The sequence below is a fragment of the Acomys russatus genome, chromosome 4 (assembly GCF_903995435.1).
Source record: "Acomys russatus chromosome 4, mAcoRus1.1, whole genome shotgun sequence".
Taxonomy (NCBI): domain Eukaryota; kingdom Metazoa; phylum Chordata; class Mammalia; order Rodentia; family Muridae; genus Acomys; species Acomys russatus.
This window is the reverse complement of record NC_067140.1, coordinates 71,640,703-71,655,155: the sequence shown is the minus strand read 5'-3', so window position 1 is coordinate 71,655,155 and position 14,453 is coordinate 71,640,703. Positions and strand designations below refer to the sequence as shown.

General features: G+C 42.2%; 1 protein-coding gene across 10 annotated transcripts in view; it reads right to left on the bottom strand.

Moving 5' to 3' along the window:
• Positions 1 to 14,453, bottom strand: part of Plcb4 (phospholipase C beta 4) — a 376,936-nt gene that overhangs the window by 58,826 nt on the left and 303,657 nt on the right. For all 10 annotated transcript variants that reach the window (XM_051144704.1, XM_051144709.1, XM_051144703.1 and 7 more), the window contains 7 exons: positions 13,322 to 13,430; positions 9,535 to 9,745; positions 8,480 to 8,573; positions 6,092 to 6,171; positions 5,538 to 5,622; positions 3,242 to 3,332; positions 2,206 to 2,301 (listed from right to left, as the gene is read on the bottom strand). In XM_051144704.1, the coding sequence (XP_051000661.1) occupies positions 2,206 to 2,301; positions 3,242 to 3,332; positions 5,538 to 5,622; positions 6,092 to 6,171; positions 8,480 to 8,573; positions 9,535 to 9,745; positions 13,322 to 13,430 (766 nt within the window). The remainder of the gene's footprint in view (positions 1 to 2,205; positions 2,302 to 3,241; positions 3,333 to 5,537; positions 5,623 to 6,091; positions 6,172 to 8,479; positions 8,574 to 9,534; positions 9,746 to 13,321; positions 13,431 to 14,453) is intronic.

The following is a 14,453-nucleotide window of genomic DNA, read 5'->3' as shown; positions in this document are numbered from 1 at the left end:
TGAATTAAAGAATTAGTTTTGCTTAGTATTCATTTTCTAACTTGTAGGACCATTTATTGATAATTTTGATATATATATATATATATATATACACATATATATTAATACTTCATTCTTAAAAACTGTTTTATGTTATTTTTTAAATCTGAAAAACATGATTGTTACACGCTATATATCCAAAGATAGCTGAATTGATATCTGATCTGTCACTCACCCGCTCTCTTGAATGAGCCACCCTAAGACTGCTTTGATGGACAAAGTAGAGATGCAGGCATATATGCAAGATCAATGTGTAGCTCTTACATAGCACAACAGCTTCTTCTTTCTGCATCTAGGGCCCTGGCTCTTGGATGCTGAGTCAAAAAAGTGTTGTGAGATGTTGGAACTACAAGGAGGCCACAGAAAGATGTTCTGCTTAAAAGGCCCAGTTGAGCTCCCCCAGATAGTCGAGGCAGTGAGCAACCTTGTCTAACCTGTACACATATCTTAAGATGATGCAAATTCTAGATGTTCACATGCTAGCAATTGTATGAAAAACCCAAGGAGAACCAGCCCCACGAGCCCCTATGACCCATAAAACCATGAGAGGTAATTATAAACCACAGACTTGAGCCTCCAAATTTGGGTGGTGCATTCTGTAATAAAATATCAACATTATAGGAACCAACTGGATAATACCAGAGATCTCTGGCCTCTTTCATCTAACTATACACAGAGAAACACAAGTAAGTCAAACACTATGTTTTTTTTCCGGGACTGGAGTTAAATTCATGGGTATTCCCCTGACTTATTAACAGGATCTCTCCCACAGTCAGGGTCTTTAACAAGGGACAGTGAATAAGATTAGGTGATTCTCACAGCTTTTCAGTTTAGCCTATGTATCTAACCTCCTACAATGAAACATAGTTCAGATGTGTGAGTAATAATAAAGTTTCTCCAAGTACTTAGAACTAAGTCAGTTTACACATCCACGGCTCTGTTAAATAAATGCCAGCTCAAGCCATTGGACTGAGGAGACATGATCAATAGATCATCATCTGAAAGCATTCCACAAATGGTACATTTATTATTACTACTATTGCTAATTATTGTATCATTATTTTTCAGTACAGGGAACTAAACCCAGGGCTTTGCTCATATTAGTCAAGTATGTTTCTCCTAAGTTACAAGCCCTGGCACCAATTTTAAACAAAACACCATGGCTGGCTATATAGAGATGGCAAATAGGTGATGGTAAATATTCAAATATTTTAAGTAAGGCTGCCAGGAATTCTGGTTAGAAGGCTTCATTCCAGCTAAGCCTGTGGTGTATCAATGAACTATACCCAAGCTTACCTAAAATTTTAATACAATGTATGACTGTCGAGTTCACCATGTAGGCATTAGCCAGTCATTTCTTTTGGGTTCTCTTACCTTACTACTATCATTAATAAGACTGAAGTTCATGATTTTCTTCATAGAAAAAGATTACAGAATGGATCTTTCAAAGGGTCTCTTCAACCTTTGCCTAATACAACAAGGGATTTGAGGCCAAGTCTCTGACTGTGAATCTTTTCTGAAGAGCCCAGTGCACAAAGGGAAGGGAGATGACTAAACCACCAACATCCAGTGTCCAGATAAATTGGAAATAATAGTATCTGAAAAAAAAATATCAACTCCAAATATTAAGGCTAATAAAAAAACTCACTCCTGAATATTAAGAAGGATGATGTCATTGTTATTTCAAGTTACATGCTACAAAGTTATATCTCCAATATAAACATTTTTGTAGATGTAATTTGAAACAACAACTCACTGTTGTATTTGTGTGCAGGTGTTTGTTCATTGGAATGTGTAAGTGCGCGTGCATGCAAGTTTTGGGTGAAAAGTGGAGGATGTTTATGTGTCCTGATAAGAGTACATGAAAAAGGACGTGTGCGCACACATGAGGAGGTTAGAGAACCAAAGCTGGTTGTCTGCCCTCACCATCCACATGGCTCTCAGACAGGCTCTCTTGGTTGCTTTCCATTGCTTTTGGCCAAACCTGATGGCCCACAAACTTGCAGAAATTCTCCTGTTCCTGCTCCCCTGCCCCCCCCCCCCCGACCCTCACGGCCGTTACAGACGTTCATGTTCAGCGTGTGCCTTTCTCGTGCATTCTGAGTCCTAGTGCTCGCACGGAAAGCATTTTACCCACAGGACCACTTCCCCAGCCCCACGACTCACCATTTTCTATTTCCTCTTCATTGTCATCTTCTAAGATGCTGGCTGGGGCAGCCGATTCGCCAGCTTCCATCATGCTTTTCAAAGCCTCAAGCTGCTCTGTAGGTGAAATCAAACGAGAGGATGATAGCAGATGCTAGACCACTTATACAATGCGGGGTTTAAGATCAGTACTGAGGGCGGGAAAGGGCAGAGGGTCACATGGCTGCCTACTGGCTATGCCTGTATCTTACCCACCCATGCTGCTCCTGTCTTTGTAAGGATTTGTGAAGCCAACATGTTTCATACATAGACGGGAAATGTATGGGACTATGGGTGAACTGCCAGGTTTGGAGAAGGGATCAGTATGTAAGGACAGATATCGAATGTTCATAACTTAGAGAATCTGGTGTAAACCGAGATTCAGGAGCAATTACAACCGCATGACATAAAGCTGACATGCATGTTAGAGATCAGCAGATCTTCAGAACAAGAACATTTGCAAGACTTACAATTGGGATTATTATCCTGGCAAATAAAACACCTATTGAAGTCAGCAAGAGACAAATTTCTCTACATTTTAGAAATGGAGAAACATGCACAAGGGTGTACTATAGCATACAATTAAATTGTCAAAAAACAAAAACAAAATAAATAAGGTCACTTTTTTATTATTATTTTAGTAGGCATAGATGTCAAAGGTGGCCCATAGTCTGCACTATGTGTATTCTGGGAGAAGGGATTTTTAAGTACAGCCAACATGAGTTCAAATTAACTTACTTTTTATACATGAAACTGTGACAAGGTATGTAGCAATATAAATGCTGTTTTTACTTCTTATTTTTCCTTCTGTCTTTTAGCACATAAGCACCCGCATAGGTGCCTCCACTACATGGATCAGTTGTAAAATTTAATATAAATTGGAATTTAGTGACATAGCCCTGGGGAGTAAATGTAATATCTACACTTCACCCTTCCAATCTCAAATCAGTATGTAGTTCTAAACCATACTTGATCTAGGTAGCTGAACTTTCCAAAGACATATGTGCATCTAACTTACTTTTTTCGACTTCAGGTTTCAGCCTTTTATTTTTGATGAGTATTTTTCTTTTGAGGTCATTAGGGGATGGCAACGGCCTGCCTGGTTCAAGCTAGAGATACACAGAAAGCTCCGTTAGTGAGTGACTTCACTCCATTCTCATGTCCAGACCACAAGAGCCCCAAGGCCTGGAGTCATACCGGCCAACGTCCACTAGATGTCAGTCTGCACAGCTCTGCTTTCACACCTGCCTCACTTCAATTCACTGAATCCATTTAAGTAAAAGGACACTCACTTGGATGCTCAAGTCTTCTGGGGTATAGAGACAAGGTCCAACTTCCCTAGCAGGGTTGGGTCTGGCCTGAGTAGTGCTGGGAGTGGCAGTCCTGCTGTTAGGTGCGCCTTTCAAATTTCAGATTCAGCACAGAGTACAGGGTAGCACTTGAAGGACCCAGGATCCCCACTCAATCTGTGCCAGATCATAGACTAAGCCTGTCTTCTCAATAGACTGACTTGGGATTTGAGTAGAGTCACTAAAGATGGGAGAGGTTTGGCTTACTGGAATCTGAACCTTGCTGCACTTTCATTTGCTTATACCTTGCAGGAAATTAAGTATGTTTAGGTTGTTCTTTGTGGCCAGTGGGACTGTCCTTTATGTAATTATTTATCCTCCACTCCCCACCCATCCAACTACACTCTTACCTATCTATTTCCCCACATCATTTGCCACTTATTTCGAAAGTAAGTATTTTATCCTGTGTATAACAAGCAAGGTTGTCGGGAGGAACTGGTCCCTTCCCTGGGGACACATACATGCCTATATGAAGATAATGCCCCTTACACAAAATCAAAGCCTCTTCTCTTGCCCAAAGGCCAGGCAGGCTAAGGAAACCATAGTAATAAAATAATTTATGGACATTTCTCGGTGTGGAGTCCCTCAGAATCAGCCCCTGGATGAGGACTAGCAAACCACGAACTTATTTGAGATGTGGTTCCTGCAGACATCAACAGCCAAGTGGGAGAATACAAAAAAGAGGAGACAGCTCGTGCCAGTGTGTTATTGAGATGTTATCGCTGTGGGCACCTGAGGACAGTGAACAAGGAAACCTTCTGAGGAATCCAAGGGACAGAAGAGACCAGGTGTTCAGAAAGAGCCCTTGGGAATACGGAGGGGGGGAATTGGTGGTAGTGCTTATTCTCAGACACTTCCGGCCTTTCTCTCTTGTATGATCAGCGCCCTACCAGTGACCAGAGGTCACATTCTAGCAACAAGCTGCAGGGCACTGGCCGCCAACAGCGAGGCCAGGGTGTGGGGAGAAGGGAGGTGCTGAGAGGGCATAGGCGGCACCTGCCATGATGCTTCAGCAGGCTGCGGAGAGCCAGGTGGGGATCAAAGGATGCAGCTTTGCCTCCCATGAGCTTTGGCTGCCACACATACCTTTGGGGAAAATCCATGGTTAGACCAGCCAAATCAATCACGTGTAGCCCAAACACCCTCTTGCCATCCACTTTCCTGTCCCTCTCCTGCTGTGTAATGCTCGCATGTCCACAAGAGGGCCGAATATCCCAATGAAACACTTGGATTTTAGTAAGCCTTGTTTCTTCTAAATCTTGTCACTCTGTATCTTATTCTCTTCAATGCTACAGATCCTGACAGAAACCCAAAACTCTCTGGAACAATCACATGTGCATCCAGACTTCATAAAGCCCTTCTATGGGCCACAGATTCAACAGTAGCCCCTTTATGAGCAAACTGGCAGATCTACAATGAAAATCAAAAATGGCCATGTGACTTCGCCTGAGTATTTATTTTGGAGTTGGGAACTTGAACTTTGGCTTTTATGACATCAGTTTGGAGCACTTCCCACAGCAACAGGCTCCCATGAGTTCTGAACTCTGGGTGCACATTTGTTTACCTGGAGGGCTGTGAAAATGTACCTGCTTGTAACCCTGGGTTGATCAGATATAAAGCAATGTTTTAGGTGGGGCCCCAGCACAGGTGTTTTTACAGGTGTCGGGAGTGCTCGGTATGCAGCCAAGGCTGGGAAGGACCGAGGAGCTGGACTCCTGGCTCAAAAGCTTTATGAAATTTTAAACATGGGAGCCTAAGAGCATCCCAATGAAGGTGGGTCACATGTTTACTTTATGTTCCTCTCTCCATCTCTCTGAAGCACGATAAAAGCTTTTTGTACCAGAGAATCTAAATAAAATAGGAAAATCCTTAGTATTCGTCCTCCAGTGCTACTTGACCCCTGAAAAAACACATTTCAAAACAAATCCATTCATGCTGGAAATATGGTTTGCTAAAAATACATACTGGATGTGATTCAAGTGCTTGTTTCAACAGGAGATCCCCAAATAGATCTTCACAATACTTGGACATCTTGTACTGTTGATATTTGCTGGGGAGAAAGAAGTGGCATTTGTAAATTCAAACATCCATTAGCTCTGGGAGATAGCCATCGCTACCACTAAAGACTCCCCTGCTTTGCAAAGTGCAAGATTGTCTTTGTAACGTTAACTGGGGCTATATTTTTAAATACCATAAAACTTTAATTGGTATTAATTGGCCAAAAATATAAAAATGCCTTTCAAATTTTACTGTCAAATTTTCCGTCTCGAAGGAACTGTAAACTAGGTGTCCTGATTTCTGACCCTCTGTTTGGAGAAAGCATTACTGAGCCACATAAAGATGCCCTTCTTTGTGGGCAGGGAGGAGCGACTGTGCCCTCCCGGAGGAGTATTTCCTACTTAGCACAGCAGACAGATGTGCTCGGTTACCTATTAATTTATTTTTAAGAAACAGCAGAATGAGGAGGAAGAGCCGAAACACCACCAAGTAGGGACATAGAAAAGAATGAGCCTTTATACCTGCAGTGGTTTTCAAAGGAGAGAATTACAGGATACTCTGATGTGACAAATGCTGTTTCCTTGATTGCTTGAATTACATCCTTTAAAGACAAAGAGTGTTTATGAGAGAAAAAAAGGCAACAGGTTTAAGGCACCTGACACTATTCACAGTCCAATAACTGAGCATTCAGAAAGTCAACGTTCACAGTTTTGACCTGGAGCACACAGCTGCCTAGACATCCCTGGGGGAGGGGGCATGGAGACTCAAGAGGTTTCGGACATTGCTTTCCAATCAAAGCTCTCTTTTATTTCTCCAGTGTTAGTAGGTGACATTACTTGAGTGGCTTGCCTGTTTTCACTTGACTATGTGCCGAGCCAGGGACTCTGGTTCATCCCACCCGATTCTTTGTGGTACGTGGGTTTGAATACAGAGCTTGGTGCATGTTAAGCAAGTGCTCAATGGCTAACTCATGCCCTTAGCCCTTGCCATTCTCCTTGAGGAGAACAGAAACTCTGTACAGGGATTTTCATGCCAGGCCACCCTTCAATTCCTCCCACCTCTGGACAAACAAGCTGGTATAACACAAGGATTTCTGGAAGCTTCTAATTGGCCCTCGTGGAGTTTGGAATCATCTAGGACTATGGATCCAACGTTCTCTGTTGATCTCAGTGTACTGATGTGACAACGGCAATATCCATTGTTTCGTGTGAGCCTAGTGAAAAGTAGGTCTTTCTGTGGTCAAGTGACTTGTGAGGCGAAACAAGAGTGAGCTCTGAGTTCACCTTAATACTCACGTCTACTCTTAAATGGGCTAACACCCCCCTATACCTCACATCATAAAACAGACAAGCTGCATCCGACAGTTGGTCCACATGTTTGTTTTAGAGAAAAAGACTTCAAGCCAATTCTTCTACAACCAGAGCATCACATTACAAAATCTACAAGTTCCATCTGGTCTGTAGCTAACCTCAGGGCAAGCCCTATCACTCGCCAAGTCAGAAAATATTTTCACAATAAGGATCCATGGCAGTGCGGCTAAATTGATAAACTTGAAAGGATTTTATTGAGGCAGTCATTTAATTATTATCTCTTAGATGCTATTCACAAGTAAAAGTGACATTGAAAATAATCCTCTAGTAAATGGTCAAGAGTTATTTCCAGAGGGAAGCTCCAGCTTTGCCCTTAGGCTGCTTTCCTTATGGGTGACTCTTCTTCATGCTGTGTCCTGCCTGAGCTCCTTCATTCTCTAAGGATGAAACCATTATTTTTGTCATATGGTGACTGTTATCAATTCATGCCTTTTCACTTTAATATATACTCTTGATTCTTCTTAAGAAGCATAATTTTGAATTGTTCCTGATTAAAAGTCACCAATACCTTGGCTAAGAGACACGGTATGAATGGAGCCTTCCAGGTACAGAACTGAGGTATCTGTGGTTTGGAACACAGCATGGTGGTTTTGCTAGCAGCCAGAGCCAGGGGCTATTACTCCAGACACTGTCACTATCAATCCTGAACTACACAACAAACCAGCAGGCACAGATGTGTCTGGAGATAGCCTGCCACACGATTTCTTAACATTGGTGGGATACCATGGGCATGTGGATGAACACACTGAGAAACTAGCCTTCAAGTCACATGTAGAGATCACCCTAAGACGGCATGAGCTGCCTTGCTTATTAACTACATACTCCTCTTGGTGAGAAGCCTTAGCAGGGAGCTCCTCACAGGGCACTGAAATGGCCATGCTTTCTGATGGTCTGGTGAATTGTGCTCTCTTCCTTGCTCCAAATCCTTTGAAAGTGTGGAGCCTGGTTTGTGGTATGGCTTATATGATTTCCTAGCAATCATTCATAACGCCAACCTCACTGTCTCATTATTATAAGGCTTATTTATAAGGTTTGTTTCCACTTTTATGCTACCTTGGAGTCTCTCAGGAGTAACAGAAAGCAAGCTAGCGAATAGGTAGATAAGAAGACAAAAACCAAACCAAAACAAACAAACAAACAAAAAAACCAAAACCGGTTTTGTTGATTTTTTATTTGAGAAAACTTCTCACTATATTTCCTATGCTAATCTTGAAATCCTCAACACAAGCAATCCCTCTGCCTCAGCCTCCCAAGGAGCTAAGATATATGTGTACCCAGTTGGGACAAAAACTTGTTTTGGGGTAAAAATTGGTAGACTCTGATAAAGGACTGCGTTATATTGTGGTCATCAATTGAAAGCCAGAAAAATACCACAAAGGGATAATTTATGATCAATATTATTTGTCTTGGCTTTCTACGTAAAATGAGAAGAAAGAAACATGAAGGCACATTGCTGGAGAAAATGAAAACAAATGTTTTCTTGTTTCCTGTCCTTGCACTATCGTCTGGGAAAACTGACTGTGAAAATTTAAAACTCACCTTAAAGAGGATGTCCGTACACATTGCTTTCCCGTGGGTTATTATCGGTTCCTGATCTTCACCTTTTCCATCCCAACAGTCAAGTTCGACACACCTAAGAACACAGTGAAATTACAACACTGAGCCCTGACTGGGGAAACTCCATACAAAGTCAGTGACATTGAGATAAGTCACTTTCTTATGGGTGGGAAAAATGAATGAGTAACAAGGGTATCTCATGGATGCACAGGTTAAAAGTGCATTTCACTCCTCACGCTGGAACCATCAAAAGAGGGCCGTGGGCGAGATTCTGAGACTGACTGGATATAATAAGCTGCCTGGTTCTCAATGAAATCTTACTTGGGATCAAGTTGCAATAAAGGATAATGGAAAATTTGCAATGCAGGCTCAGCTTGGGTGGTATTAAATTTATTTTTAAAAGCACTGGGTAGAATAATGTTACTTTGACCATGTTAGAATATTTTCTTGAGCTAGAGCTGGTGGCACTGGACTACTGGTAATCCCACTTTCTTGAGAGTTTAAGGCCATTTTGGGCAGGTAAATGAGAAAGCATGAGATACAACACAGCAGTAGAGGCTGCACTTAGAGGCATGAAGCTCTGTGCTTTAAATTGGACACCACTATGGACAGTATGGTGGCATCACTCACCAGGCATGTGTCCTGCCCAGGAATTGGATTAGTCCAGTGCCCAGCACATCACTCTGTATTCAATACCACCTGTCAGCCATTTAGTGGCTGAACGTTGTAGATCTACAGTGGGAACCCTTACTGTCATCATAGCAACCACAAGATGAAAGGTAATGACGTTGCCAATATCACCACAGTACGTCCTTGCAAAAAAATTTTAGTATTGATGTTGCTGAATCCTCAGCTACGCCTGAGGTGTAAACAGAACTTCTTCACAGGTTTTCACACATGGAGGGTATACATAGAACTAGGTTCATAGATCCACTGGGCATCTTGGAACCCTGGGCTTGGACAGCTAAGGGGAGGACAGCCAGAAGTCTAAACGTGCCACATATAGACAAAGCAAGTTGATATCTTGAGTTTCAGACCTGCAACCTGCCAGGAGAACTTGTCTGTACATTTCCACTGAGGATTTTCCTCCAAACTGCCGCCCTGTGAGATAGGTGTTGTGGGAAGAACTGATGAAGTAGTGAGCCAGGGGGTGATCCATCTCCTGGTAAAGTTCTAAGCGATCGAGGAAAACTGGGGCATTTTCATCTGACATCAGATATCTGCAAAACCCGTCACTTGATATGAGGCCTGGAAAGAAAGAAAATCTTACTGTCACTGCAGTCAGGTGAAGGTGCACATCTCATATTTTTTCTCAGCCATCTTGAGGAAGCTTAAAAGTAAGAGCAGAAACAACTTTATAGTATTTCCCGAGAACCCACACCTTGCAAATTTTAGACAAAATATTCCATCACACAGTATTAGCAGCAAAGGTAGTGCATAAATATTCTCCTTTTATATCCGTGACAGCAGCTATTTATACTCCCCCAAATGAAGAAACTATGCTATGAACCACCAGGTGATAAGGGAACTGGAGGCCTCTGGCTCTGTTATGAGCATCTTTCCCTTTTGTTACCTGTCTACTAGTTTCTCCTGCCAAGTGGGGAAAACGCTGGCCCACCTGCCTCCCAGGATCATCGTGAGTGGTAACTGCAAACATCAGTAAGATGTGTGCCATTAAGTCTAAGTCACTGCTATTTTTATTCAGGTGGAGGAGGGACCTTTCCTGGAAATGGTTGTCTCTTAAATAATTTAATTTTCACAATAATCTAAAAGGCATTCTCTGGAGCTGGTGGGAAACATGACTGAGATGCAGGCCACTGCTGATGTCAGCCACTGTTTCCTGAAATGGGGAGGTGACTAACCAGTTTTTCACAAGCGTGGCAGCATCAGTCCTTTACTTTTTCAGGTAACCATTTGCAAGTTATGAAAACGGCTTTCTCATCTCCAGAAAAGCTCTGCAGGTCCCAGCTCTGGAGCTCACACACAGCTTGCTGGGGTCTCACAGGTTGCTCAACATGCTTGCCGTTGATGAAAAAATACCCTGTAGCCATGGCATTACTGTGCCCATGGGCTGCACGACAACTCTGTTTTCATGATGCCAAATAACAAATACCAGCCTAGGTCTCGTAACACGTCCTAAATGGTTTTTCAGGTGAACTACATGTGTGTCTAATCAATAGATGATTTCCAGAGTTTTCAAATTGACACAACAGCTATACCACCGTGTACATCTGAATCATGCACGCACTACACACATACATGCATGCACATGCATGCACACACTCACACAGTATTTATTATTCATCAAATACATGGTAGTCCACATAGGAATATATACATACATATATACACATATATAACTTACTATTCACATATGTTATCACTTAATATCCTTTAGTTTGTGCTGGACATGTAGGCCATTTCTAATTACAACTAATGCATTGCAACAAAAGTTTCTATGCCTCGGCCCTTGGACACATTCATTCATTCTAACAATAAGTACTTTTGAGACACGGGGACAGTTGCAGAAACAGAGACACAATCTACTTTTTACAAACCTAACATATTATAGGTAAGAGAAATAACTATATGAGCAAATAATATAATGCCATAACTCTATGGGAAGGACAAAACTACGTGGCCAGTGAAGTCTTTTTAAGGTCACATACACACACAGAGATAAGCCACACAGACACACAGGAGCCGGGCTATCAGGCAGAAAGATGAGCAAATGCAAAGATCTTAATGGCGAAGTGTGTGTTCTCAGTCCACTCAATGAATGCAAGGTAGAGTAAGCACCCATTGTCTTAGGAAAGTGGTGGGCAGCGATGCTGGAGCGGGAGCCAAAGGCTGCGTTCACCAGGTTTTCTCGTAAGTACTTGAGATTTTCTTCTAAGTGTGCTGGGAAGCTTTGACGGGTGGAAGAGTACAGCAATACCATTGGACAGTGTTCTAAAAGGCTTACTGTGGCTGCTGTGTGGAGCACAGCACAGGATAAAAACTAGGGGGTGGGGATAAATCAGAAGGCAATTGGCATTGCTCATGGAGAGGCATATAGGCATGCTGCGAATCCAGAGAAGTGGATCGCACGTGTTTTGCTGACAGATCCTAAGTGACGTGAAAGAGTTGACCACTACAGTAGGGCGATTCCAAAGGTTCTGACCTGAAAGGCAATCGTTTTCTAGGCTGGGAATGGAAGAGGGCTGGAGACAGGGGGATCAGAGTGTGCTGCAGACATGCCCATTCGGTATGCAGAGGCCCCTGGTTTATGGTAGAGACAGGACGGGAGGCTTTTACTCTGAAAGTCATGCGTACATGGAAGACACTGAAAGCTGCTGGTCTATATGATACCCATCTCCAACCAGAGAGCATGGAGGAAGCAGAGGTCAAGCACTGGATTCCATGCCATTCTGAAAGACAGTATTTGGTGACTGCATGGAGACTCTCTAGGGTACATACCTGCCAGTGGAGATGCTGAGCCGCCAGAGAGGCATACTGTCTACTCTATGAGCTACCATCCCAATGCCAAGGTAGTTGTATGTACTTAAACTCCTACAAGAAACATCTTTTGACCTGCGTTCTTACACGTGCCAAGTTAAAGACAGGCTTTAATTTTCTGTCATTTGTGAAAAGGAGAAGCTACATTTTTTTTTAAGGTGGTGTCAGTTATAACTAGACTTTTAGGTCCTGAAAGGACTTGAGAGATAACAAGGACATTATCACATTGCTGAGGAATTCTCCCACTTGTCTTTCCTTTGAACAGACCACAGCTGCCTTCACGGGGAGGGTTGGAGCGGGTGGAGGGGAGTTAGGGGCGGGGGGAATAGAGCACTTCTTATTCAGTTTTGAATTCCCAGTGTTACAATTTGAATGTGAACTGTCCCTCCTGTGTTAATGTCCCTAGTGGGTGGCGCTGTTTCAGAGGCTGCAGAACCGACTGGCCGAGGAAGGCCACTGGGCACTTGTCTGGGATTGGGATAGCTCTGCTTGTTAGTCCTGCTATGATGTGCCTAGGTGCCTCACACTCCTGACAGCATGCCTTCCTGCCATGACAGATCAAAATTTCCTGAAAATAGGAACATAAAGAAATCCTTCCTAAGCTGCTTCTGTGAGGAAGGCTGGTCACAGTGACAAGAGAAAGCTGCACAAAGGGAGCACAGTGGAGCTAGCCTCCCAGCTCCAAGTACCTACCCTCCCCACCCCACATATCTTCTTCAGCGTCCTCCATGGCTTTCCTTTGACAAGTATTTGAGCAACATATTGTTTCCAGAACAAAATGAAAGGGACAAAGATCTAGGAATACGAACAACTGGCTAACAGGATTCCTGACAAATTAATTTCCTATCAGGGTTTTTATCTTCTAACCCAGGGGTCAAACAAGAAGCTAGAGAGCACATCAACTTACATAACTGCATTTATTCAGTAAAGCAAAACAAAGGCGAGAAAAGGAAGGCACAGGTTCTTAAATGACACAAACCCTTGTCCAAGATTGTCCAGAGAGATCGCCTTCTCAGCACTATGCAAAATTGAAACTTAATTTCCAAGCATACATGGAGGTTGTCATTAAAATGTGTTTAACAACTTAGCACATTGACTACTGGTATACTTCATACCATACGGACTTGCACGATAGAATATACAAATCAGATTGGTTTAAGAGCAGGAAAATAATAAATTAATTATTAATCTTGGGATCTACAGTGCTCCAAACACTTAAGATATTTTAATTCGAGTTCAAGGGTTGTGGAGGTTGTATAGGCTTTTTTTTTTTTTTTTTTGTCTTAATGAAAAGAAAATTTAATTATTATTTTTCATCTGTATTACCTTTCTTCTTTAAATCTTCATCAGGCTCGTACATCTCGATGATCTGCATTGCTCTTTTAGCATCATAAAATGGGAATAAAATTTCATTCAGCCGAGGGTCTCGTTGATGCTATGATGAGAAAATAACTCCATTTAGAGTCACACTCCTCACCCTTGAACAGGTTTCTAAGCATAACAAGGCACAGCTAGACTATCATATTTATAATTACAAAGATCAGACTTGGCTGCCTTCCTGGCTCTCTTCCTATCCTTCAGAAAGTCCATGTGTGGACTTCCTCTGTTGGAGCCTGATGGTGAAGAAAGAGGAAGTGTGTGCTTCTCCCCCATTTAAACGCTGAAGGATACTTAATGGAGGAAGAATGTCTGCTACGCTGCCTTCCGCGTCAGCCACTCACATCTATAATGTAGTGTGTGCCTTGCCACAAATACGTGTAAAAAACAAGAGCAAAGGATCTGTACAGCATTTTTAAAAATTAGCATTAAGGCTAGCTTTAAAAAAAAGATTTATTTCTTTATTTATTATGCTTACAGTGCTCTGCCTACACATACATCTGCAGGTGAGAAGAGGGCATCAGATCACATTATAGATGGTTGTGAGCCACCCTGTGGTTGCTGGGAATGGAACTGAGGACCACTAGAAGAACAGTCAATGCTCTAAACTTCTGAGCCATCTCCCCCCTAAGGGTAGTTTTAAAAAGTGAAGAAAAAAAAAAGAATTAAATAAGCAAACAGATCATGTACTAAGTGGTCCAAAGCCCCAAAATAGTAACAACATTCTAATGTCAGAGAAGTAAACAGTTGATTTTTAATCTCACTTTCTCTAATAATAAGAGGTTCTTGAGCACTCTGCAAACTTCGCTTCCTTGAGTTCATAGTTTTCCAAAATGATATAATTGCAATGATGAAAATTAATAAGCACAGAATATTTATGAGCGCACATTATATAAAAGCTTGGCTTTAAAAAGAAAGAAGCTCAAAGCATCTTCACTCTAAAGCTGAACTCCCTTTACTCTAGAAGTCCCCAAGCAGAGTGCATAGAAGGCTTTCTTGGAAGCTGCTGTCATCAACCTCTCCTAATCAGCACACAGGATGTTTCTAGAATTGCAGGAGCAACACACCTTCTGCAGTGAGG